This window comes from Sorex fumeus, unplaced genomic scaffold (genome assembly GCF_029834395.1).
Source record: "Sorex fumeus unplaced genomic scaffold, SorFum_2.1 ptg000003l, whole genome shotgun sequence".
NCBI classification, from domain to species: Eukaryota; Metazoa; Chordata; class Mammalia; order Eulipotyphla; family Soricidae; genus Sorex; species Sorex fumeus.
The window spans coordinates 61,424,701-61,449,714 of record NW_026606060.1 but is presented as its reverse complement, the minus strand read 5'-3'; the positions used below and the strand labels follow the sequence as shown (position 1 = coordinate 61,449,714).

The 25,014-nt window shown below is 52.9% G+C and overlaps 1 protein-coding gene across 1 annotated transcript; it reads left to right on the top strand.

Moving 5' to 3' along the window:
- Positions 1-5,070: 5,070 nt before the first annotated feature.
- On the top strand, positions 5,071-24,214 carry HEBP1 (heme binding protein 1). Its single transcript, XM_056117482.1, has 4 exons — positions 5,071-5,224; positions 11,811-11,949; positions 13,850-14,030; positions 23,739-24,214. The coding sequence occupies exons 1-4, from the start codon at positions 5,147-5,149 to the stop codon at positions 23,908-23,910; spliced, it is 570 nt and encodes a 189-aa protein (XP_055973457.1). The 5' UTR covers positions 5,071-5,146; the 3' UTR covers positions 23,911-24,214.
- Positions 24,215-25,014: the final 800 nt, after the last annotated feature.

The following is a 25,014-nucleotide window of genomic DNA, read 5'->3' as shown; positions in this document are numbered from 1 at the left end:
TTGAATCCACGCTCACCAAACCCTAACCTCCTTGGGAAATTACATGACTTCCCACATTGCCTGATTTGCAACAACAAGGAAGTAAGAACCTCCAGAATAACTGTCAAGGTTAAATGAGATAAACCTAAGAGAGTCCTTTGAATGCTTACAGGCACACGTAGCTAGTGCCCAATAGATAAGTTATTATTATCTCTCTTCTGACATATTCTGGTTCATCATCTTTTCTTCTTCCAACCACAGTATAAATAGTACCTATAATATTTTTTTGTGTATCATGCACACACACTCAATTGATTGAATGAGTTCAATCATAACACCCAACACAATGCAAAGGAAAGTATCTCACAACATGTTAGTCTTCAGATCAAGGAAAACACCTGTAGGGCCAGGGATATAGTATGGCAGGTAAGGTACTTGCCTTGCACACCACAGCTGACCCAGGTTCAATACCCAGCACTACACATGGTCCCCCAAACCCTGCTGGGAACAAGTCCTGTGCACTTTCAGGTGTGACCACAAAACAAATCAAAAAAAAAAAAAAGGAAAACACCTAATAGTCTGCATTTTTAAATGATGTTGTAATAGCAAAAGGGAGGGAACATGGAGATTATGGGACAGATTCGTTTATCTTAAGCTATTGTTTTTCAGGCCTTCCTAGTATTTCTCTCCATGCCTCATTGGCTCCAAGGCTTTTGACTACCAGTCTGCAGACCTGGACAATCTGGGCACAAGAAGCAACAGTTTGGAAAGTATAAATAGGGCTCCATCATGGTGCAGTGAGAAAACGGTCACGGTCACGGTCACATCCTCCCGTTGTTCATCTATTTACTCGAGCGGGCCCAGTAACGTCTCCATCATGAGACTTGTTGTTCTGTGTTTGGTCACGGGTAGCTTGCCAGGCTTTGCCGTGCAGGCGAGATACTCTCCGTAGCTTGCCGGGCTCTCCGAGAGGGGCGGAGAAATTGAACCCAGCTCGGCCAGGCCAGCTGTGCGCAAGGCAAACACCCTACCGCTGTGCTATCACTCCAAAAAGAGGCAGAAAATAGAGACCAGAGGTAGGCCTCTGAGTGAGCCATTCTAGGAGCTGGACAAAGATGAATAGGTCACAAATGACAAAGGAATAACAAAGAACAGAACAAGTAAACAACAACAACAACAAAAATAAGATCAATCTGGTTGCTTGAGCAAGACCCAGAGTCACAGAAATGATTAGTAAATTCCAAATGGAATTTAAAAGTAATTGTGTGAATCACTGATTGTACTAACCGTGCATATGTTAGAAACCATTGTGTGTGTTTGATGAAAACTGTTTCTCTCGAAAGGATGTTACCTGTAGCAAGCCTAGAAAAGCTCCTTGTGAAAAGTCTGAAGCTCAGACCATTTTAGGAGCCGCCAGGTAGAAACTGCATGTGTCACTAAAGTCAGTTCTCCCTCCAATCTCTCAAGCATTTGTGCCTCTCTCTTCCTTGGTCAGATTTCTGTAGCAACAGGGCCGCCTTCAAAGAAAATATCTGGATAGCACAGCCATCCGAGAAGACTTGGGGGGATCTGTACATGAACTATTTCATAAGCACTGGTGAAAGCTTTGCCCTGTGAACCACGGGCAGTTAGGAAAAGCCACTCATAGGATGAACAATCACCCAAATGCCCAAGAATTTAATCATGTGTGAAGGGAGCCTGATTCTTTCAAGGCAGGCATGAGAAGCTGTGCAAGCTAGCAATTCAATTATTTTGTACTGTACAGTGAAAATAACCAAGTCTGGTGGGATCAGAGAATTCTGTATCCAACCCCATTATCAAACAGAGCTTTGGGTAGCATGTTGCTATAAATGTGGTGTATCTTGATAAAAAGTCTTTTGGTGGTTTGGGTTTTCATTTGTTTTGATTTTGGCTTTTTGGGTCACACTCGGCAATGCTCAGAGGCTACTCCTGACTATGCCCTCAGGAATTACTCCTGGCAGTTTTCGGGGGATTATATGGGATGCCAGGAATCAAACCCCGGTTGGCCACATGCAAGGTAAATGCCCTACCTGCTGTACTATCACTCCAGCCCCTTGATGATAAGTCTTAAGACATTTGTTAACTTGTGAAAAATCAGTAGGTCGATTAGCTGATGCCTCTACGCAGTGCTCCAGAAGCAGTTGTCTTCAGCTTGTGAGACCAGAATGAACCTGACAATGGTGTGTAGAGGTGGAAAGCGGAATGCATACAAATTTTGTTTGTTTGGAGGCAAAACCCAAGCAGTTATCTGGGGGTACTGCCAGCTCTGTGCTCAGAGATCACGTCCAGTGGTGTTGAGGGATCATGTAGTGAAGGAGATCACACTCAGGCTTTCTGCAGACAAAGCGTGCACTGTGGCCCATTGGGCCATCTCTCCAGCTCTATACCAATGTCTCTAAGTGACTGAGCTCCTTCAATCCTCCCAACAGCAATTGAAGGTGACTTTATTACCCCAAAATTGTAGATGTAGAAATTGAGGCGTGTGGAAGTCAGGGCATCTCAGGAGACATGAATCTCTGTAAGACTGAGCCTCTGGGAATCTAGATCTTCTGGCATCTGGGTCTCGGGGTTCCCAAATGTCTCTGCTCCTTGACCACAGTGAGCGAGAGGGCCCAGTTCACTGTACCTTGCTTAGTAACTTAAATAGATTTGATGTAATATCAGACCAGCTTTGTTAATCATTTGACAATTGTTGAGCAACTCCTGGACATGATGAGGGAGGGAAAAGCAAAAGAAAAATAGATCTTGGCACTTGAAGGGGTTACTTCATCAAAAAGGAGAGGGGCTTTGACAAGGACAAACATCAGGGGCTCTGACAAAGCAGTTAATGGCCGGTCTCCTGTGAATTGCAAACCGCACACTCTCGTGCAATCATGCCTCTGAGGGCTTTAAAGCCCATAAAATGTCATCCTTTGCTTGCAAGCATTTGTCTTCTTAATGACCCTTAAAATGAATAGTATAATTAACAGCATCTTAGCGTCAAGAAAATATCAAAGCATGAAATGGCCATTAGTCACAGGAAGGGAAATTTTTCCATATGGAGTTAATAAACTTTCTGTTATGACAAACCTAGAGGTCATTATGTATGGCCATTATTGATACCCACTGCCTGGCTTGGATGAAACGTTCCTTTGCTCAACATATGACCTGCACAAGTCAGACTAATAATTAGGTTAGCAATTCCAGGTAGCAGTGTAACACATGGGTCAAAAGTGCATGTAATGGGAGATACGTGCTGAAAGTAGACTATAGACCGAACATGATGGCCACTTAATACCTGCACTGCAAACCACAACACCCTAGAGGAGAGAGAGAGTAAAAGGGAATGTGCCTGTCACAGAGACAGTGGAGGGGATGAGGGAAGTGGGAGGGGTACTGGGAACACTGGTGGTGGAGAATGGGCACTGGTGGAGGGATGGGTACTCGATCATTGTATGACTGAAATGTGAGCACAAAAGTTTGTAAGTCTGTAACTGTACCTCACGGTGATTCATTAAAAAATATTTTTAGAAAGGTGCATTGTAGACTTTTCCTAAAGGTTTAGGAAGACTATGCGTGCTGGTGTGTGTGTGTGTGTGTGTGTGTGTGTGTGTGTGTGTGTGTGTGTGTGTTCAATCCATGTCCTGGTAAATGTTCCAGGTTTGCTGGGGGTGGGAGGGCTGGATGGGTCACCAGCGGGTGGGAGGTAGATGTCCTATTCCTCATCATTGAAGGACCCAGAGTGACACCAAGACGGGATCCAACCAGGTTATGTGGAAAACAGTGTTCTATGGGGGTCATGAGGCTCAGTTAAGGTGTGATGGATCTATTGACACAACAAGCACAGATTCTGATTGTGAGATTGTGGCCAAGCTTCATAGGGTTTTGTTTTGGTTTGGGGTTTTAGATTTTGGGCAACACACACCAGGGGCTGCTCGGTGAAGTTACTCCTGAGTAGGCTGATGAGTGTGTCTGTGTGTGTGGTGGTGGGGGGGGGGGGGGGGGAGTTGCTGGGGGGATCACACCCAGTGGTGGGAGAGGGGAAGGTGAGGACCATCCTCAATGAAGGAAGCATCAAACTAGGTCTCCAGCATGCCTTTAACCCTCCTGCCTTTAGCCATCTTCCCGAACCCTCACACAGGCTTTTTGCCTGGGGAAAGGAAGTTCAGTATTTTGAGACTCAGAGTCCTCCTTTGTAAATATTATTTCTGTTCAGTGGCGTGAGGGGTGGAGCTGATCCTTACGGCATGGCCCCTGGTAATAATGAATGGTGGGAGGAGCGGTTGGTGACTAGGCTGGGATTGGATATAAAGCGGCAAGGCCCTGCTTTGGGCACGGTCCTCTGGAACCTGTGATTACAAAGGAAAGAAAGTGCAAACGCGGAAGACTAGCTCAGACCTTTTTTTGAATCGTACCGAGACAAGTATGGGGTCTCCGAGAGGAGTGGGGGCGGTCAGGGGGCTACCCAGCCACCCTCTGCAGGCCGTGCAGGACCTCCAGCGCACCGGGCCTGCAGGTGGGCAGAAGCGTTCTCCACCAGCGCTGGGGAACCCCAGTGCGCGGGCCTGTGTGCACGCCGGGGAGAATGATCCTCAGCCGCCGCGGCCCTGGAATCTGCGGCGGGAGGCCAGGAGGCGGACCCGAGGCTGCAGGACCTCGCACCGACTTCGGCATCCGAGCCCGCCCCGGGCCCGCCACGCCACGCCTCCACGACGGCTCCGCCCACCTCCCCGCTGAGGCCACGCCTTCTGCCCCGCCCCGCCCCTCATAGGTCCTTCCTCGCTCCAAGGCCCGCCCCATCCATTAGCCCCGCCCCCGCCCCTCGACCCTTAGGCCCCTCCCGGTCCACGAGGCCCGTCCCGCTCCATCAGCCCCGCCCCCCGGCCCTCACCTCATAGGCCCACCCCGTTTTCGAGGCCCGCCCCTTAAATAAGCCCCGCCCAGCCCTCGAAACCCGCCCCTCTCCGGCACAGGCCCCGCCCCCAAGGCCCCAAGGCCCCGCCCCTCCGGCCCCGCCCAGCCCAGCCCGGCTCCCTTCCGCGGGGCGGAGCCTCGGGCCCCGCTCGCTCCGCCCGCCGCCCCCCTGGCCAGCCCACCCCTCACTCTGGCCGCTGCTGCAGCAGCCACCCTGCTTTAGCCGGTGCGTCCGGAGCCCCGCAGCGGCATCATGTTGGGCATGATCAGGAACTCGCTGTTCGGGAGCGTGGAGACTTGGCCCTGGCAGGTGCTGAGCACCGGGAGCAAGGTAGGCCGGCGGGGCCGTTCCGGAGCGCAGGGGCGAGCCCAGGGGCTGGAGCCCACGCGCGGGGCTGCAGCGGCGCCCGTGGAGCAGGGGTGGGTGGGGGAGCAGGAATGCGGCCCCCGGGTCCTGTAGGGCGGTAGGGCCAGCGGGAGCAGCGGGATGAAAAGAGGACGGGCTGATCTCAGGAAGATTCGCGCTAGGGAAAAGGACTCGCCTGTTGAGTGCGTTGGTTCCCGTTGACATTCCGAACATGCCTGAGTGTCCGCGGAGACCCTGCGGTGCAGAAAACACCGAGTAAGCCCAGCTTGACCTCAGGAATCACCCACTTCGGGGCAAAAGAGATGGGGCAGGAGTTAAGGCGGTTTATCTTGCATGCAGCGGGCCCTGGTTTGAACCCAGGCACAGACACGTAGTGACCCCTGAGCACAGAGCCCCTGCACGCAGCTGGGTGTGGCCCCAAAACTCAAATAAAACGGGGGGGGGAGGGGGAGGGGGAGGAGGAGGAGAGGAAAGAAATATCTACTTGTGGATAGTTCCATATGAGAGAACCAGATGGAGTGCACAGAGATAATGCAAGGTGGGCAGTGGGTGTACTTGAAAATGTTAAAAATGGACCTTTCCACAGGAAATGTCTTCAAGGGGAGCAACGGAATCTCTGGGATGTGTGAGGTGCTTGGCAAAGCAAAGAGCATATACAAAGGCCCGGGGGTCTGAAGGGGCTTGTTGGCCAGTGCAGCTCACAGCATTGGAAGGGTCTAGAACAGGGAGGAGTGAGGAGGGCAGAACTGCTGCCCTCCCCAAGTTCCTATCAGCGCTAGCCCCGTCCAGTTAATTGGCTGCCGCCTGTGAGAGGTCTGGTAGCAGATGATAAAATCCCGAGGGACAGGCTCTTCGTGCCTGAGTGGCTGAGTTCCCGCTACTGCCCGGGTGACTTCCCTGTCCACGGGTCATTAGACAGCTGGGGTCTAACTTATGGTACCAGGTACCACGGTCGTCACACCAAGGCCCCAGCTACCAGTGCCGCTCACTCGAGTCCGAGGCCCCCTCGACTCCTCTGTCCACATCTCCGTCCCCTCACCAACACGGACAGCGGGCAGTGCAGCCCAGACCTGGCCAGCCGGTGCCAAGGCTGCTGGGGGTAGAAATGAGGGTTAGACCTGAGCCTGGTGGTGGAGAAGGTTCCATTCCCTGTCCCTGTCCCCAAAGGGCCCCTCCTGCCAAGGGGGTACCACACAGCAAAGGGAGCTGTTGTTGTCCTTAACTTTGAGGCAAACCCCCCGATCTAGATTCTTGTGATCGATGATTTAAAATTCATTTCCGGGGCTGGAGTGATAGCACAGTGGGTAGGGCATTTGCCTTACACACAGCCAACCTGGGTTCGATTCCCAACATCCCATATGGTTTCCTGAGCACCGCCAGGGGTAATTCCTGTGTGCAGACCCAGGAGTAACCCCTGTGCATTGCCAGATGTGACCCCTCCCCCCCAAAAAAGAAGAAATAAATAAAATAAAATAAAAATAAAATTTATTTCCTCAGAAAAGTGTGGCTGGGACCTAGCTGTGCATCTGTCACTGCTTATGGGGTTGGGATCGAACTGTGAACCGAATTGATGTGGACAGCCTTGTCCTGGGGACCTGCTGGGGAGGCAAGGCCCTAGATCACGCGACCTGGGTCAGATGGCGTGCAGGGCGAGGGGGACAGCACTCAGGAGCAGCGAGGAAGGAAGGGGAGCTGGCGTTTGTGGCTGTAGTCTGGAGAACCCCATGTGTCGATGGACATGTGACTGCTTGTAGTTGTCAACATGGCAGGTCACAGGTCTCTAAGACAGATAATCTACTCTGAGGGACCCCGAAGTAGTTTCAAACTCCAAACCAGCAGCCACTTCACCAACCGAATGGGTTTCTTCAGCAGAAAGAGGCAGTTTGGAAAGTGCAGAGTCATGGTGAGGTGGGGGGCGGGGCCCTTGCCTGGGTGCTGAGTCAGCTTCCCCTCTGGAACTTTCCCCTGCTGGGGTGGAAGCAACAATATCGCTTCCTCTTGGACCTGCAGTTCCCTGACTCAGCCTAGGAAGCCCCTTCTGGCTTCTTGGCCTCATTAAAATAGGGCTTCCCAGAGCTGGAGTGATAGCACAGCGGGTAGGGTGTTTGCCTTGCATGCGGCCAGACCTGGGTTCAATTCCCAGCATCCCATATGGTCCCCCAAGCACGGCCAGGAGTAGTTCCTGGGTGCATGAACCAGAAGTAACCCCTGTGAATCACTGGGTGTGACCCAAAAAGCAAAAAAAAAAAAATAGGCTCCTTAGGCCGCCATGCTCACGGCCACCCTCCACACGCTACGGCTGAGCCTCACCCATGAATCTATTCCTGGATCACATGGCCATGTTTTCGACCGGGCAATACTTCAGAACATACTCCCTACTCATACTCCAAGATTACCGCACCACATTTGACAGGGTTCAAAGTAGGAGGCAAGGGGCTGGAGCAATAGCACAGCAGATAGGGCGTTTGCTTTGCACACAGCCAACCCAGGTTCGATTCCCAGCATCCCATATGGTCCCCTGAGCACCGCCAGGGGTAATTCCTGAGTGTAGAGCCAGGAGTAACCCCTGTGCATTGCCAGGTGAGGCCTAAAAAGAAAAAAAAAAAGTAGGAGGCAACCAATCTTAGAGGGAAATATATACTTTTTTTTTTGTTACAGATACGTATATAAAAAGCACTCAAGGCTCAACCTTTAACAACATGTTAGTGATCTCCTACAGAAGGGCTCAATGGCCCCTGGGTGAAGTACAGCAATCTTCACACTCTTTCCTCTAAGGATACTTTTTTCGTAGCATTTTCAGCGGTTTTTCATAACAAACAATACAAAATATATTATTTCGGTTCTGCTTTGGGATAGGGATTGGGGTTCAGGATGGAAACACTCGAAATATGGTGGTCGGAAGGTGCAGTGGTGGTGGGATGGGTGTTTGAATATTAAATGTAATCAAATATTGTGAACTACTTTATAAAATCACAAAATCTCAAATCACAAATCATCCTGTTATTCGTCGATTGCCTCGAGCAGGCCCCAGTAACGTCTCCTTCATCCTAGCCCTGAGATTATATCCAAGGCTCTTTAAGAGAATGAGACCCATCATTGTTACTGGTATTTGGCATATCGGGTACGCCACGCGGAGTTTGCCAGACTCTGCCGTGACTTTATAAAATAAAAAAATTAAAAATAAAATAGGGCTTCTCTAGATTTCTTTCCTCAGAGCAGTAGAGCAAGGCTTCACATTCTATATTCTAGATGGAGTGCTGAGATTAAGTTGTCAACAGCCCAGGCGTGAATTATAATAGCACAAAAAGTGACAGTCTGTCATGTCAATTATTTTTATGGATTAGAGCTTGGAGATCCAAATGTTGATTGCTGTTTTGTTTTTCATTCTTCTAGTGATGTTTTTTTGGATTTGGTTGTAGTTGAGGTCATGTGGGCACAGTCGTGTGAAGGTGTATGCTTCTGATATACAAAGTTTCTGCATCTTCACCACCTTTGATTGCGTTTTTATGTTGACAAGAATGCTTCAGATCCCCCTCATGTTTATATTAAAGAAAAGTGAATAAAATAAAGGCCCTCCCATTGATCATCGATTTGCTCGAGCGGGCCCAGTAACGTCTCCATTGGAGACTTTGTTGTTACTGTGTCTGGCATATCGAATACTCTCGGTAGCTTGCCGGGCTCTCCGAGAGGGGCGGAGGAATCGAACTCGGGTCGGCCATGTTGGCTGCGTGCAAGTCAGACGTCCTAAAAACAACAACAACAAAAATAAACAGGGTAGGAGCAATAGTGCATCACATAGTTCTTGCACTGTATGTATCCAACCTGAGTTTGATCCCCAGCACCCCATGGGGTCAGTCCCTGGAGTCCACCAGAAATGCTCCCTGAGCACAGAGCCAGGAGTGAGCCCTGAGTACCACCAGGTATGGCCAAAACCAAAACCAAAAAAACTATGTTTGAAGAATCTGCCTGTTATCAACAGCTCCCAGAGTTTTTCTTCCTGGAGAGGAATGGGTCTGTCTCCAGCTTTTGGGGTGAGGACAATTGTCCCTTCCAGGCTGAGGGTCCCCGGGCCTGTGGCTGGTTTGCTCATCCTCCAGATCCGGGCCCTCCTACCCTCACGGTCTCTCTGCTGCCCCCTGCTGACGAATAGACGGAAAGACAGGGCGAAGCCAAGAGCCAGCCTGCTTGCTCCAGCAAGCACTGTGGCTGCCATTCTAAGAAAAGCAGAGGCATCACATGGCTCCGTGTTCCCGTTCTAGGCTTTTTCTTTCTTTTTGGGTCACACCCGGCGATGCACAGGGGTTACTCCTGGCTCATGCACTCAGAAATTACCCCTGGCGGTGCTCGAGGGACCATATGGGATGCTAGGAATCGAACCTGGGTCAGCCGTGTGCAAGGCAAACACCCTACTCGCTGTGCTATCACTCCGGCCCCCATTCTAGGCTTTGACATGTGCATACGAGGGACATCAGGGCTGGGGGTGTGGCCTCAGTGATCCCGAGTGGTCTTTGGGAATGAGTGACCACAGGTCAGGTGAGTTCTCAGGAAGAGCAAGTGCTCCGAGGTTGGCCTTCCCCGAAGGCTCCATGGAAGTGACCAGATGCCTGGGGGTGGCCCCAGCTCTCCTCAGCAGAGTGATGGCCATGGTGTCCAGGGGCTGGGATTGTTCCTCTATCCACGGGAAGGAAATGTATGGAAGTGGAGCTTGGGCTTGCTTCCAGTCTCTTCCTTTCCCCACTGCCCTCCTGGAATTCTGTATTATAAGAAGGTGGGGTGGGGTGTGGAAAGTAATGTTTTTGCATTCCAAATAGAAAATGATAACATTCTGTGTGCTTCTCCGGACTCCTCAAATCACTCGCCACCTTCATTCTTAGCCATCTGTGGCGATCCCCCTCATCCCCTCTGGAGTTGAGAGTCCTCCACCCTGCTCGGGGCCACCTGGTTCATTGGTTACATGCCTTTTGTCTTTTTGTCACTGCCATTAGGAAGACAAGTGGTACTTTGACCCTTCAATATCTACTGAGCAGCTGACATCGGCAGCGCGTGGCTGGGGTTGTGGCCACAAAGACCTGCTAGCATGGTCTCCGTCATACTAGCATCCTGTTGTGATAGTTTGGTACATTCAGAGCAACATGTTCTTTAGGACTCAAGTTCAACTCAAGTTGAACAGGAGAAAACAGGACGGAGGACAAGCAGCGGGCAGCCTCAGGTCGCACGAGCACAGCGTTCTTGTGAGAAAGTCCAGGCGTGATCTCAGTGGGCCCCGTGTCAGCTACACGGAGGGCAGCATAGCTAGTGAAGTTAGCCAGAGAAAGGTCAACACAGTTGGATTTATTTCACGCATCTGTGTCATACAGAGGAACCAACCCAGCGGGTCAACTAATGAAATCTAAAACGTTTGAATTCCCTTTTTCCAGCCAGCTTTTGAGTGGTTACCAAAGAAGGGAGAGGGAAGGGAGGTGGGTAAGTTGGGACCGAGGGGACAATGGATGATGGATGGTGAAGGGTGGACCTGGGCCTAGAGGGATGACTTACTTCCTGTTTCCTAGACCCACACCTAGAACAGAAGGTCAGCATTGAAGGTCGTCTCCATTCAAATTGATAGACATAACGCGTGTCTAAATGAACTTCTTGTTATGGAATGAGGGATTTTTTTTTTTTTAATGTCTGGGAAAATGCTGCCTTGTAGAATGTTCTGGAATTAAAATGTGTCCTATGAGCCAGTGGGTCCGTCCAGAATGGAGAATGACCTGAGCATAGACTCTATACAGAGTTGTTGAACCGGGACCCCTCCTAGGGTTTGGGGGGCGGGGTGGGGGTAGAAATAGGCCAGCTCAGTTGAGCATTAGGCTGGCAGCAGAATTGGGGGAAGAAACTCCATTTGGGAAACTCTTTGCCCCTTGGGTTGTGAGGCTGCCGCAGAACAAGGCTAAACTTGGGGTGCTGGGCTTGTGGCACTGCTGTCCGTTCCTTCTTTCTCCCGTTTCAATTGTTCTCCTCCGGTCTCCTACTATTCTAATACTGGGCTTCCGGGCTTCATGCTCCAGTGACTGTCCCCTCTCTGCCCTTTTCCCTTCCTTGGCTTCTGGGAACACACAAGTTTTCGTTTCTCTTTTACTCCTCATTCCTGAGAGCTCTGACCGCCGTGTGCTCTGTCCCTATAGTCCCCCCAGGGAATGAATGATGTGCTGGGGGCTTGGGAGCCGCCTCTCATGTGTCCGAGAAGGTGGACTTTGCTTTTGCTTTGTTTTTTTTCCCCTATGTTGGTGACAAATTCCAGAGTCCTTTTTCATGGCCCTGAGCAGGGGCCAGGTGTCAGTACAGGTAGTCCCTGGTAGCTTGTGCCTCTTGGTGCTTCTAGAAGCATCCTGGGTCACTCCCTTGCTCTTCTTATTTGTTTTTTTGCACCAAGCTCAGCAGTGCTCAGGGGCTACTCCCAGCTTAGTGCTCAGGGTCAAGCCCATGGGTGCAGGGATGAGACCTGGGGCTGTCTGTCACATGCGAGGCCGGCCTGGGCCCTCTGCAGCACGTGTCTTCTCTGTATGTTTAGGAAGAAGTTTCCTACGAGGAGAGGGCGTGTGAAGGCGGGAGGTTCGCCACGGTGGAGGTGACTGACAAGCCAGTGGACGAGGCTCTGCGGGAAGCGATGCCAAAGGTCATGAAATATGTGGGGGGCACCAACGACCAGGGTGAGTGTCCCCCGAAGAGCCCGTTTTGCTCTCCGGGCCCTGCCCTGGGTTCTACTCATCCCACTGGGGAAAGCACGGGGAGGGGCCCAGGCCTCACTGCCACCTGTCCCCCGGGCCTGGGGACACTGAATTGGGTCTAACCTCCTGCTCAGTGCCACTGAACCAGGCTGAGACACAGACTCAGTGTATGCTTTTTTTTTTTTTTTTTTTTTTTTTTGGTTTTTTGAGTCACACCCGGCGATACACAGGTGTTGCTCCTGGCCTTGTACTCAGGAATTACTCCTCCTGGTAGTACTCGGGGAACCCTATGGGATGCCGGGAATCGAACCTGGGTTGGCCACGTGCAAGGCAAACACCCTACCTGCTGTGCTATCACTATCAGTCCAGTCCCTCAATGTGTGCTTTGAACCCTGCAGTGCCCACGGGGTCTGTGGGGTGTCTGGCTGGCAAGGGGCGGGCAGCCTGGTGACCTCAGTCCAGGGAGCCTGCCCTGCCCCTGCATGGCACTCCTGCCCCAGGGTAGAAAATCCAATGAACGGTATCTGAGAGTCCCCCTGAGCGATAGGCCTGAAGTTTCCGGGGAAACGCCCCGCCAGGACCCCCAGGTACGAAGCTGCAGAAAGACGCAGGAAAGCGGGAGCGACCTGGGCAGGGCTGTAGGTACCCCGAGCCGAGAGGCTGCTATACACGAGACCCCAGGGGGCCCGCAGGCCGGGCCCCAGGCCCCAGACTAACACCTGAGCTAGCAGTTTTTACAGCCTCGCCTCAAAGTGCTGCCTCAGAGCCAGCCACTTGGAGCCCCCTGACCAGGCCAGGGACATCTCACAGGGCCAGCACTCCCTTCTGTCCCGTGAAGGGATGGACCCGAAATGCCCTCTCTCTCTTTCTTCCTCTTTTCTTTCTTTCTTTCTTTCTTTCTTTCTTTCTTTCTCTTTCTTTCCTTTTCTCTTTCCTTCCTTCCTTTCACCTTTCTTTCCTTCCTTTTGTCTTCCTTCCTTCCTTTCCTTCCTTTCATCTCTCTTTCTCTCTTTTGTTCTTTCTTTCTTGTTTGGGGACCATACCCAGCTGTGCTCAGGGCTTGCTCCTGGCTCTGTGCTCTGGGATTACTCCTGGTCAGCTTGGAGAACTGTCTGGGGTGCCAGGGTTCGAGCCTGAATCTGCTGCGGCGACGCCCTACCCAGCTCCAGTCCCCACCCCCATTCTTCTTTCTAAAGTTGTCTTCTGAGTACTTATTTTTAGGGTTTTAAAACCCAGCATTTAAAATGCAGCCACGGTGTCTGTGCGATTATAAGCTTCTGTCACTCCGTGTTAAAAGTGCCTTTTCCCTGGGGCTCAGCGGTCTCCTGAAACCTAATCATAAAAAGGGACAGTATGTGCCTCTTGCACCTTTAAGGAGCCATACTCCAGTTTTGAACACACACAAGCTCCCAGTTTTCATAATGTTGATGAACAAACATTTTGCACATTTTGTAAAACCTTTTGACTATTTTGGGTGTGTTTCCTTAAAAATTGGTATTTCAATAGGAAATAGATAAACAATAGATTTTACTTGCCAGATCATTTTCATTTGTTTTTTTTGGTGGGGGGAGGAGCCACACCCGGCTGGTGCTCAGGGGCTACCCCCCGGGGCTCTTGGTGGCAGTGCCCACATTTGGAGCTGGGCACCTCGCTGCAATGCAGGGACTCTAGCCTAATGAACCGTCTCCCGGTCTCTTTTGTCCCAGCCGCATCCCTAATCCTAATCCTCCCGCTTCACAGTGTGCGCAGTGAGATCTGTCTGTCTTTAATACCTGAGACGTTACTGGTTTCGGGGTCCATGGGGGTTGCCGCGGGATGCAGGGAGGCCGGGGGATGCCCGGGCAACGGTGGCCCCAGCGCCTCTCTTTGGTTTCCCGCGCAGGAATCGGCATGGGCATGACCGTCCCCATTTCCTTCGCCGTCTTCCCCAATGGCGATGGCTCTCTGCAGAAGAAAGTGAAAGTCTGGTTCCGCATCCCCAACCAATTCCAGGGCAACCCGCCCGTGCCCAGCGACGACAGCGTCAAGATCGAGGAGCGGGACGGCATCACCGTTTATTCCAGGTGAGGGGCCGCCAGGGGGCGCTCGCTCCCGGCACCTGGACCACCTGCAGGGAGCGCACAGCATCCTTGCGCGTGCATCCTTGCATCCCTGCGAGCCAGTTCGGCAGCACCTGAGCGTCTCACTTGGCGCTATCCGCAAGCCCGCAAACCCTTGCACCATTGCAAACTTTTGCACTGTTGCACCTTTGCAAACTTTTGCACCTTTGCACCACATCGGCAGACGCCGCCGCCTGCGGCCAGCCTGACTTTGGTGAAAAGAGATCCACCCTGGCTGAGCAGAGACACCCCCCACCCCGCCCCTTTAGGGATGCTCCGAGGATGACTTGTTCTGCTGGGGCTTGGAGGAGCCTCTGTGCGGGGTGGGGGCTGCCAGCCCCTTCATTGCTCTTGGCTCATGTTCCTTTTAACAGAAGGCGCTTGCACCCCACAGTTCTTCCCTTACCACTCCCAGTACTTCATGTTGTGGGCGGAGGGGGGGCGTCATCTGCCAGTCGTTGCACGTTTATATGCTTGGGCTCCACCCTCTCCCAAGAAAGCACGTGACTCCTGAATTATCACTGACCCCGTTTATTAAAACCCTACGGGGAGGGGGGGTTGGAGGGAGACGGGCCACGCATACCTGAGAACTTCTTCCCAGGTTGTCAGGTAAAAGGAATCCACGAATAACCTTGCACCGAGAAAAAAAATTGTTGTTTCCACCCCTGAGCCTCCAAACTCATCTCCTTGGCTGCGCTGCGACACCTCTGTAATTTTGAGGGTGCAGCTTTGCCTAGAACTACACCAAGATGGGGACCCCCATCTGCTCTGAGTAATCCCAGACCACTGTAGTGCAGTGCCTCCTCAAAGGACAGAGCATGTCCTGCAGTTGGGATGCCCACCTGGAGCTCTTAGTACCTGGGGATGTTTGCAGCCTTGGCTGCAGAGAAAGAGAGTGATCTGGGTCATTAAAGAAGGTCATTTCCCAGGCCACGGACTTCTGTGGGTCAGCGAGGCACTTGTGCAGGCTGGGAGGGTGCCTCACTCCCCCAGTTGTCTGATATTGAGCTCCTACTGATGCTGGCTGGCTCACCCTCCTCCTGTTCCAGCTTTCCCACTTTCAGGGTCTGGAAGACCCTCTGGTTACAGTAACAAAAGTAGTTTGAGGTTTGCATCTTGGCTCTACTGTTTGGTAGAAAAATACTGTATGGAAAGTCACTGTCTTATTATTGGGGGATGAGGAGGTTTGCATCCAACGATGCTCAGGGGTTACTCCTGTTTCTGCACTCAGGAATTACCCTTCACGGTGCTCGGGGGACCCTCTAAGATGCCAGGGATTGAATCCGTTTGGCCATGTGCTAGGCAAACGCCCTACCTGCTGGACTGTTATCATTCCAACCCCAAGTTACTATCTTTACAGAACCTGTTTCCTCCACTTGTTCAGTGCTGGTGACCTGCCTCTCGATTACTGCATTTACTAAGACATTCTTTGTCATTGACTTCATGCTATGACCCACAGTGGATTTCATTCACGTTGCTCTCCCTTTGCCAATTCTATAGAAATGAAGTTGACATAATTAAGTCATTTCACATAAAATTACAAGTGGACAGAGCTCAGCTCTCATCCTTTATTTCCAGACCCAGATGAACGAGTTGCTTCACTTCTTTTCTTTGTCTTTAACTTTGGGAGAGTGAGGCGTTTAAGTCCATACCCGGCAGTGCTCGGGGCTTATTCCTGGCTCTGTATTCAGGGATCACTCCTGCTGGGCTGGACGATCATGTAGGATGCAGGGATCACACCTGGGTCAGCCGTGTGTAACACAAGCACCCTTCCCCACTGTACTATTGCTCCAGTTCTCTTTTAACTTTTTAGTATGGAACATTTTTTATAGTTTTTTAAAATTTTTTCATAAAATTGTTCACAGTAATGGATTACATTCAATATCTCAACACCAATCCCACCACCATCACACCTCCCCCCCACACACACACCATTTCAGATTTCCCACCACACTCAAACCTGCCGAAGAGGCAGATGCCAGATAATTCATTTGTATGGCCTGTTAGGAAGAACATAGGATGTTGCACAGCCACACACTCCTAGAAATCTAAAATTTTAGATAATGAGGGTCTGGAGAAATCTTGCAGCGAGCTGCTCGGGTTCCAAGATTCTTTTGTGTGTCTCTGGATCATGGCCATTAATGCACTTAAATAGTCGCTGGGGATAGCTCGTGGGCGTGACATCCAGGGTCCCATGGGGGTGGGAAGATGGGAAGGTCCGGCCCATCCCCTATCCCAGGAGGCCTGGAGTTTGCCGAGTATGGATATTTTTAAACTCATAAAAAGACTAAATAAGATTGTGAATTAAATCCATCATTCACCTCTATGAGTCCAGGCCACATTTTTGTGGGGATCCTCACAACTCCTACCACTGCGTACCACGGTGCTTTCAGGAGGATCCCAGATAAATGTCTTATCCCACTCATTAATATTTTATTGTAGGGGGCCGCAAAGATAGTATAGGGATTAGGCCAGGTACCTCGCATGCAGCCAAACATGGTTCATTCGCCAACACCATCTGGTCCCCTGAGCATCACTGTACTGGAGTGATAGCATAGCGGGTAGGGCGTTTGCCTTGCACACGGCCAACCCGGGTTCAATTCCCAGCATCCCATATGGTCCCCTGAGCACTGCCAGGAGTAATTCCTGAGTGCATGAGCCAGGGGTAACCCCTAAGCATTGCCAGGTGTGACCCCCCCCAAAAAAGAATACAACCCTGAGCATCACATGGTGTAGCCCTGGAGTCCTTCCTGAGCACCTCTGGCACTGCAGGGGCCGAGAGTATCTCATCCTCTGACTCTTGAATCGACCTACTGACCTGGCTGAGAATCACCAGGAGGTCCCCCTCCAAGCACCCCGAGTGCTGCTCAGGAACCCCCCAATCTCAGTGTAACTGAATGGTGAATGCCACTGTGATCTCTTCTTACTCTTTGGAAAGCCTCACACCGATTGGCGAATGCTACGGCATCGTAAGTAGCCAGCATCTGCGTTTCCCTCCTCAGCTCTGATCACCAAACCGGCGCCAGCCACATGTGAAGCCGCGCCCTCCCCCTGCACTGTCGCTTCTGTGCCTCTTTGGGGTCACTTGTACCGATGCTCAGATTGTCCCCTCCTGGGCCAGCGAGGGCCTCTTCAACTCAATCCGTTAGTCCTTTCGACACAATTCAAGTGGTCTCTGGGAGCTTCTTTTCTGGTGACAAGATGCTCCAAGTACTTCTTGACCTTCCTTGCCGTGAACTGGAATTGGGCATGTCTCAAAGGAGTCTGAGTTTCTTTTTCCTGGGAGTGGGCACCTGTCTTAAGGGCACCAGTGAAGTCAGGTGACTGAAAATTGCCTTTTCAGCCCCTTAAATCGTGTGTGTGTGTGTGTGGTGTGTGTGTGGTGTGTGTGTGTGTGTGTGTGTGTGTGTGTGTGTGTGTGTGTGTGGTGGGAGGGGGCCATACTCAGCAGTGCTAGGGCTTAGGGCTTAGTCCTGGCTCTGGAATCAGGGACCACTCAGGCAGTGCTCAGGGACCGTACAGTAATACTAGGAGTGAAACTCGAATCGGTCGTGTGCGAGGTAAACACTTTACCTGCCGTACTATCTCTCCAGCTATCTCACTGTCCCTAATGTCTAAACAGTGGCTAGTAAAGATTTTTTTTTTAACGTTTGCAAGGAACCTTAGCATGTGGTCATTCCTCAGCTAGCCACTTGGTGTCGCTGTAGGTCCAGGGTGCTGCGGGCAGCTATCGGCATGTAGGAGGCGAGCGCCCCTTTCTGTTACCCTGGGGCAGAGGAGAGGCGGAGTCTGCTGAGGAGACCTCGTTGGTCTTAAGGCCACGTCAAGACAGTATTCAGTGGCCTGCGCTCCAAGCCTGTCCCTTCTCAGTACCTCAATTTCCCCGTGGGGTGACAGCCCTGCAGGCCTGTCTCCAGACTCCCACTGCAGTCACGCTCACCCGTTCTCGCCAGCAGCACGGAACCTGCCCGCCTGCCTCCAGGGGAGCACGTGTGTGTCTGGGACAGAGTGTGACACCTGTAAGGGCCCCTCACCCCCCACCTCCCGGCGTTGCTGGTGGCGCTTCTCTCCCGGCATGGGGCGTGTCCACGCAGAGGGACAGAAGTGCCAGGTCCCCCGTGGGAGAGCCACATGCCCACTGAGCCCAGCTCCCCTCTGCAACCCCGCGGCCTGATGAAGACCCCCGTTCCCCTCTCGCTCTGTGCCTGCAGCCCCTGCCCCTTGCCGACCCCACCCAGCCCAGCCCTCCTGATGTCTCTGTACCTCCCTACCAGCGGCGGATCCATTTGCTCGTGTGTTCCCGGTTCTCTTCCTCCTGCCTGATGCCACTTTCTCATCCGTGCTCCACTGAAGGTCAGGAAGGAGTGAACGAGTGCCAACTCACTGCTTCTCTCTCTCTCCCTCTCTCTCTCTCTCTCTCTCTCTCTCTCTCTCTCTCTCTCTCTCTCTCTCTCTCTCCCCGCCCCCCTCCTCCCTGAGCTTCCCATATCTCCATTTCGGCTCCTGAGCTGAGTCCCTCGGGCTCCCGCAAGGTCTCTCCAGCCCGAGCCGTCCCGTCCAGTGGCTGTGCTGTCCTCGCCCAGGGCTTCTGTAAGCCACCCCTGCTGCTTCAAGCTGTGGGGGAGTGGGGGAGACGGATCATAATCAATGTTCTGAGCCGCTTTCGGGACTGTCACTCCAGAGCACCACCAGAAGAGGTGTCAGGAATGGAAAGGTCCAGAACATTCATTTCCTCTCTGGCTCATGGGAAAACAGGTGACAGGCAGGAAAATGACTGCCCGCCTGTCGGGAATCCGGGTACTGTGGGACAGAGGGCAGACCCGCGCTCTGTGGGGTGGGGGTTCTGCATGGGAGTTTGGTTCCACGTTCAGGGGGGTACTCCCGTTCCCTCTCGGAGCACCCAAGCAGATGCCTCGGGCCCCCGTCAGCCACCCGTCCCTGCCGCTCAGCCGTTCTGTGGGCCTTTACAGTGTGCTTGACAGGTGCTCACTCTCCATTTCTGGGGGCAGGAGCCCATGACCACGTGGCTATGTGGCCACGTGACACATGCCCACATGACCACACAGTCACATGACCCCACAGAGATACGGCCACACAGCCGGGACTGCTGTTGTCCCCCGGCACCTCCCTGACTTTCCAGGCCCCCATCAGTCCCTCGGGTGGCTCCCAAACCCTGTGTCTGACTCAGCCCAGCTTCCTCTCACACACCAGACCCCTGGTCCTGTCCGCCTGACACTTCCTCCACCTCCAGCCACGGTGGCCAGTGTCGCCCTGAGGCCAGTGTCCAGCGTCCACGGCTCGTGGCGGGGCAGACTCTCGAAGCTCCTAGTCAGCCTCCGCCCCACCAGCCCGCACCTGTCTGCCACCTCGGCACCTCCTCCGCCCCTCCAAGCCCTCAGCGCCCCCTCGGGTCACCCACCAGGGAAGCCCCTGGAATTTGGGCCCGAGCTCCAGCCACTTGTCACCTCGGCGGACTTGGGGCTGGCCCCTCCGTGTGTCACCTGTCAGCAGAACCTGGCTCACTTTCGCTGCCCACTGCTCCAAGTGTCCCCTGCCCTTCGAGCACCCCCACCTCTCAGTGTCCCTCCCTCACTGACACACATCCACACACTCATACACACACACACACACACACATGCACACACATATGCACACGTACACTCACATAGACACACATGCATACACACATATGCCTCACACAAATACATGCACTCACATATGTATCATATATACTCACACTAACACACCTCAGCTCTCACACACCAACACATCCACGCGCACTCTTACTTATACCCCCCCACACACAGACACATTCATACACATGCACACTCACACACACAGACACACATGCACACACAGATACACATGCACACACACAGACACACATGCACACTCACACCTGTTCACTCACGCCCTCTATCCCTCGTTTCCGCCCCTCCCAGAGGCTCTCGGGCAGCAGGCGAGCTGGAGACTCGGTCACAATGGATGGATCAATCGTTCCCGCCACCCCTCCTTGCCCTCCTGCCGTCAGGACCCCTCGCCCCACCCTGAGCTCCTTCCCATGCCCCCCTTCACCCCTGCACCCCCACGTGTCCTGCCCGCGGGAGGTGCCGGGAGGGTCCTGCACTCTGACCTTCCCTGCCAGGAGCCAAGGGGGGCTGGTTCTGCTGAGTGGGGTGAGACCAGTGCCTGGCGCCCCTTCTCCTGGCTCTCTCTCACCCCCTGGCCAAACTGTGGTGATGCCTTCAGAACATTCTGGAAAGTCTGACCGCCATGCAGAAGGTGCCTCCCATTCCCTTTTCCCGCAGTACATGCCCGCACCCCCAGCCCGAGTGACACAGCCTGGCAGGGCGCCTCCTACAGGCCCACGTTCCCATCCCTCTCTCCTCGCGCCCTTTGGAGACATTTCCTTTTGCATTTCTGAAATGCTGGGTCTGTGACCCTGGTTGCCATGGTAGCCAGATCTTTGCTATGATCACTATGATCTTTGCCATGATCACAGGGGGGCGTCACTGAGCGTGGGGACTCGGGCTTGGTTCCAGGACAGGCAGGCGGCACTTGGTGGCACTGCCCCTCGGGAGCCCAAAGCCCTTTACCCACAGTCCTCGGGCCACACCCCTGTGCTGGGGAGTGCCGGGAGCTGGGAGCTCGGTGCAAGGGGGGAGCATCCTCAGAGGCTTCTGGGAAACTGAGGCACCAGCAGGAGCTTCCTGTGTCAGTCAGGCTGCATGGTAGTTTGGGGGGGTGTGATACCACGACAGTGGGTGTTGGGGGACTGTGCCAGGGACTGTGAGAGGTCAGGGTGCGTGCGATCAGGTCAGTGTGTATGTGTGTGTGTGTGTGTGTGAGAGAGAGAGAGAGAGAGAAAGAGAGAGAGAGTCTGTGTGTATGTCAGTGTGTGTGTGTGTGTCAGTTTTTGTGTCTGTCACTGTGTGTGTGAGAGAGTCTGTGTGTCTGTCAGTGTTAATGTCAGAGTCTGTGTGTCTGCATGTCAGTGTGTGTTTTGTGTTTCTATGTATATCTGTCAGTGTGTGTGTTAGAGTCTGTGTATCTGTCAGCGTGTGTGTCAGTCTGTGTATCTGTATGTCAGTGTGTGTGTGTTGTGTGTCTGTCAGTGTGTGTGTATGAGAGTCTTTGTGTCTGTCAGTACATGTGTCAGAGTCTGTGTGTGTATGTCAGTGTGTGTGTGTTGTGTTTCTATGTGTGTCTGTCAGTGTGTGTCAGAGTCTTTGTGTTGTCTGTCAGTACGTGTGTCAGAGTCTGTGTGTCCGTATGTCACTGTGTGTGTGTGTATCTGTGCCTGTGTGTCTGTGTGTCTGCGTTTGTGTCTTGATTGAGTCAGGGCGTCTGACCATGTCTGGGTGTGATGGTGTCAAGGTGTGCGATGTCAGTGTTTGCCTCTGATACTCCCTCAGTTTCCCCCCAGGTGGGACTCCTGGTCCTCGCTGCTGTGTGCCGTGAGCAGTGACTGGGTGGCTCGCACCCCACTGAGCACTTTGCAGGATCCTTTCTCCCGGGATCTGGACACTCCTCGCCAGTCACCGGGAAGGACCCTCTCACCCCCCGCCCCGACCTAGATGAATCACCCCAGATGCCAGGGCAGGTCCCTCTTGCCCTCTCGCCCTTTTGCTCGTGAGGGCCACTCCTTTACTCTCCCGCAAACGGCAGAGGCAACACCCCCGGCACCCTCCACTGAGGCAAGGAGCAGCTCCAGGCCACGGGCTGAGAGGGTCAGTGGGAGCAGCCACACTCGCCCCCACTTCCGGGTTTGGAGACCCTTCCCACTTCCGGCGTCGGAGTCATTGCCCCCAACCGGTGCCCCCCGCCCCGCCCAGGAATAAGGAGACTCTGCGTGCATCCCAGAGCACCCTAATGTTTGCAGAGCCCCGAGGTCAAGGGTCCCCCAGTTCCAGTGTGTTACCGGCTTTACTTGCTGGAAAAACCTCTTTGGAATATTATTCATCCCCTGTCTGCGAGTCCGAGGCCTCCCTCTGGGCCTCCATAAACCTCGGACTCAACTTTCTGCTCCTGCCCTCGGAGCGGCCCGGCGTGCGTTTGAAGATTCGAGGCCGCTTTCTCCCAGAGGGACCTCGGCTTTGGGTTCTGTCACGACCGTCTAGACATTAAGACAGGCGATCCCTTCAAGATGAATCCTGGGTGTTTTCACATCAATAACCCTATAATCAACATGCAGAATGCTTACTGAGCGTGACTAACCAGTTACAAAAGAGCAAAGCGTGAGTCAGAGCGCCCCACCAAAAATAATGCATTTGGGCCTAATCTTGGCCCGGTGTGGGTTCAGATTTTTGAGTCATCGGGCTCATTAGGGACGGGGCTGCATTCGACTCCAATAAAGAGGGAGTGCAGCCCGGATTCTGAGGGGGATATTTAGGGTAGGCCGCTGGATGGATTCTGGCGTGTAGGCAGATGAAGTAAGGGGAGAATAATAATCTTGGGAAGACAGGCCCTGTGGCTTCTCTCTCCCACCTTCTGCCTGATTTAGGAAGAGTCGCTCCTGATTAGCAGAAGAAGGTTCCGTGACGGGGGAGGGAGCTGACTTTGGCAGCTCAGGTTTTTGAGGGAACATATATGTTGGTTACAGCCTTTTAGTTCAGTACCTGTATCTACTATGTCGAAGAATCCATCCAGATTTTAGTTTTGTGTTTCTTTGTTGGGTTTTAGGTGTTTCGTGTGTGGGCTTTGTCCCACACCCACTGGAGCTTGGGAGTTACTCCCAGCTCAGTGCTCAGCACCTTGTAGGGGTGCTGGGAAGACCGGGTGGTGCTGGGGCTCGCACCCAGGCCTCCTGCATGTAAAACACGCACTCCTGTTCCTTGAGTGCGCTCCACCCTTAGTTTTGGGTTTAGGAGAGAGCAGTGGTGTTTTTGTTTTTGTTTGGGACCCATATCTAGCAGTGCTCAGGGCTTAACTCCTGACTCTGTGCTCAGGGATCACTCCTGGCAGGGCTGTGGGGCCTGGGATCCAACCCAGATCAACTGGGTGCAAGGCTGGCACCCTACCCACTATCCTCTCGCTCCGGCGCCCATTTCTCTGTATCTTTAACTAGACCACTCCCCAGACACAGTGCTTGGCTGGGGGAGAATTGCCCCAACCCCCGCCCCAGCCAAACTTAGCCTGATCCTTAGACACGGCACAAACCACAGAGGGTAGGGAGCAGGCTTGAAGTCTCAGCCACCATCTCCTGGGGAAATTCAGGAATTTCCCCAGGGGGAGCGGACTTCTAGTGTGTGGTGCGTTAGTGTTTTCCTGCCCAATGATCGCCTGCTCTATGCAACCTTGTGTGAGGAACAAGAATCAATACAATGGACAAGGGGGGCTGTCAGGCCCCCAGGGATCAATCCCCCACCTCGGAAGTGGAGGTTAGCACAACCCCAAGGGAAGTGGGTGGCTTCTCCGAGGGGCCAGGCCCTTTGGGTTTTTTTTTTTTTTTTTGCTTTTTGCTTTTTGGGTGACACCCAGCAGCAATGTACAGGCATTACTCCTAGCTCTGCACTCAGGAATTACTCCTGGTGATGCTCAGGGGACCGTATGGGATGTCGGGGATCGAACCCGGGTCGGCCAAGTACCAGAAAAAACGCCCTCCCCACTATTCCATCGCACCGGGCCCCATCCAGACCCTTCCTTAACCAGTTGCTTGATTTGGTTCCACAGGCAGTTCGGTGGCTACGCTAAGGAGGTGGACTACGTAGCCCAGGCAGCCCAGCTGCGTGCCGCCCTGGAGGGCTCGGCCACCTACCGGAGTGACATGTACTTCTGCACTGGCTACGACCCCCCGATGAAGCCCTATGGACGCCGTAACGAGGTCTGGCTGGTGAAACCCTGAGTGGTCCCCAAGCCACGGCTACCGGACACATGTGCTGTGTCCACCGGAGACAGGAGGAGTCATGCTGCCAACTCCAAGTCACTGCCAGTGTCCACATGCTGTCCAGAACAATCAGCCTCCTGATTCAGAGAGCACGCTGGTGGACTCAATGGCCCCCAGTAAATGTGGCCCTAGTTCTCTGGGTCACGAAAAATGGATTAAAAAAAAATACCCAGCAACAGTATTTTTATTATGAAGTGGGGGGAAATGTGACTTGTATATGATCTTTCATCTGTGATTCTGACAAAAGCTCTGTCTTGTCTGAAAAAGAGATGATGGGAAATAAAGATCTTGACTTAAAGCGCTGAGACGTTTTTTCCACGATTCTGCTGGCTTCGAGGCTAGAGAGCAGTGAGAGCTATTGACCTGGGCGGATGTGTGAATCCTGTTTTGTTTTGTTTTGTTTTTTTGCTTTTTGGGTCCCACCCGGCGATGCACGGGGGTTACTCCTGACTCTGCACTCAGGAATTACACCTGGCAGTGCTCAGGGCACCGTACGGGATGCTGGAAATTGAACCTGGTCAACTGCGTGCAAAGCAAACGCCCTACCCACTGTACTATTGCTCCAGCCCCAAGGGAATCCTGGTGTGGACTTCCAGAGCCCCGGGAGCTATAAACCTAAAGATCCCTGAGGCACAGGCCCAGGCACCACGGGCTTGAAAAAAATCGCAAACTCAGGCCTGAGAGGATTCCAAGGAGTGGAGCATGAGCGTTGCATGCAGGAGTCTTGATTCGGGCCCACTATTGCGAATTCCACTTAGCACTGTTCGAAGTGGGCCCTAGCACGGCAGAAAGATCTCTTAATCAGACACTTCTTTCGTGTTTGCTTTTGTGTTGTGACCACACCTGGCAATGCTCAGAGGTCACTCCTGGCTCTGCACTCAGGAATTACTCTTGGTGGTGCTCAGGGGACCATATGGGATGCCGGGGATTGAACCCCGGGTCTGCCGCATGCAAGGCAAACTCCCTTCCCTCTGTACTATCGCTCTGACCCCATCAGTTCAATCAGATGCTTCTTGTGAGCAGGACATCATTGAAAAATACAAAAAGTCCCTGGAAAAAGTA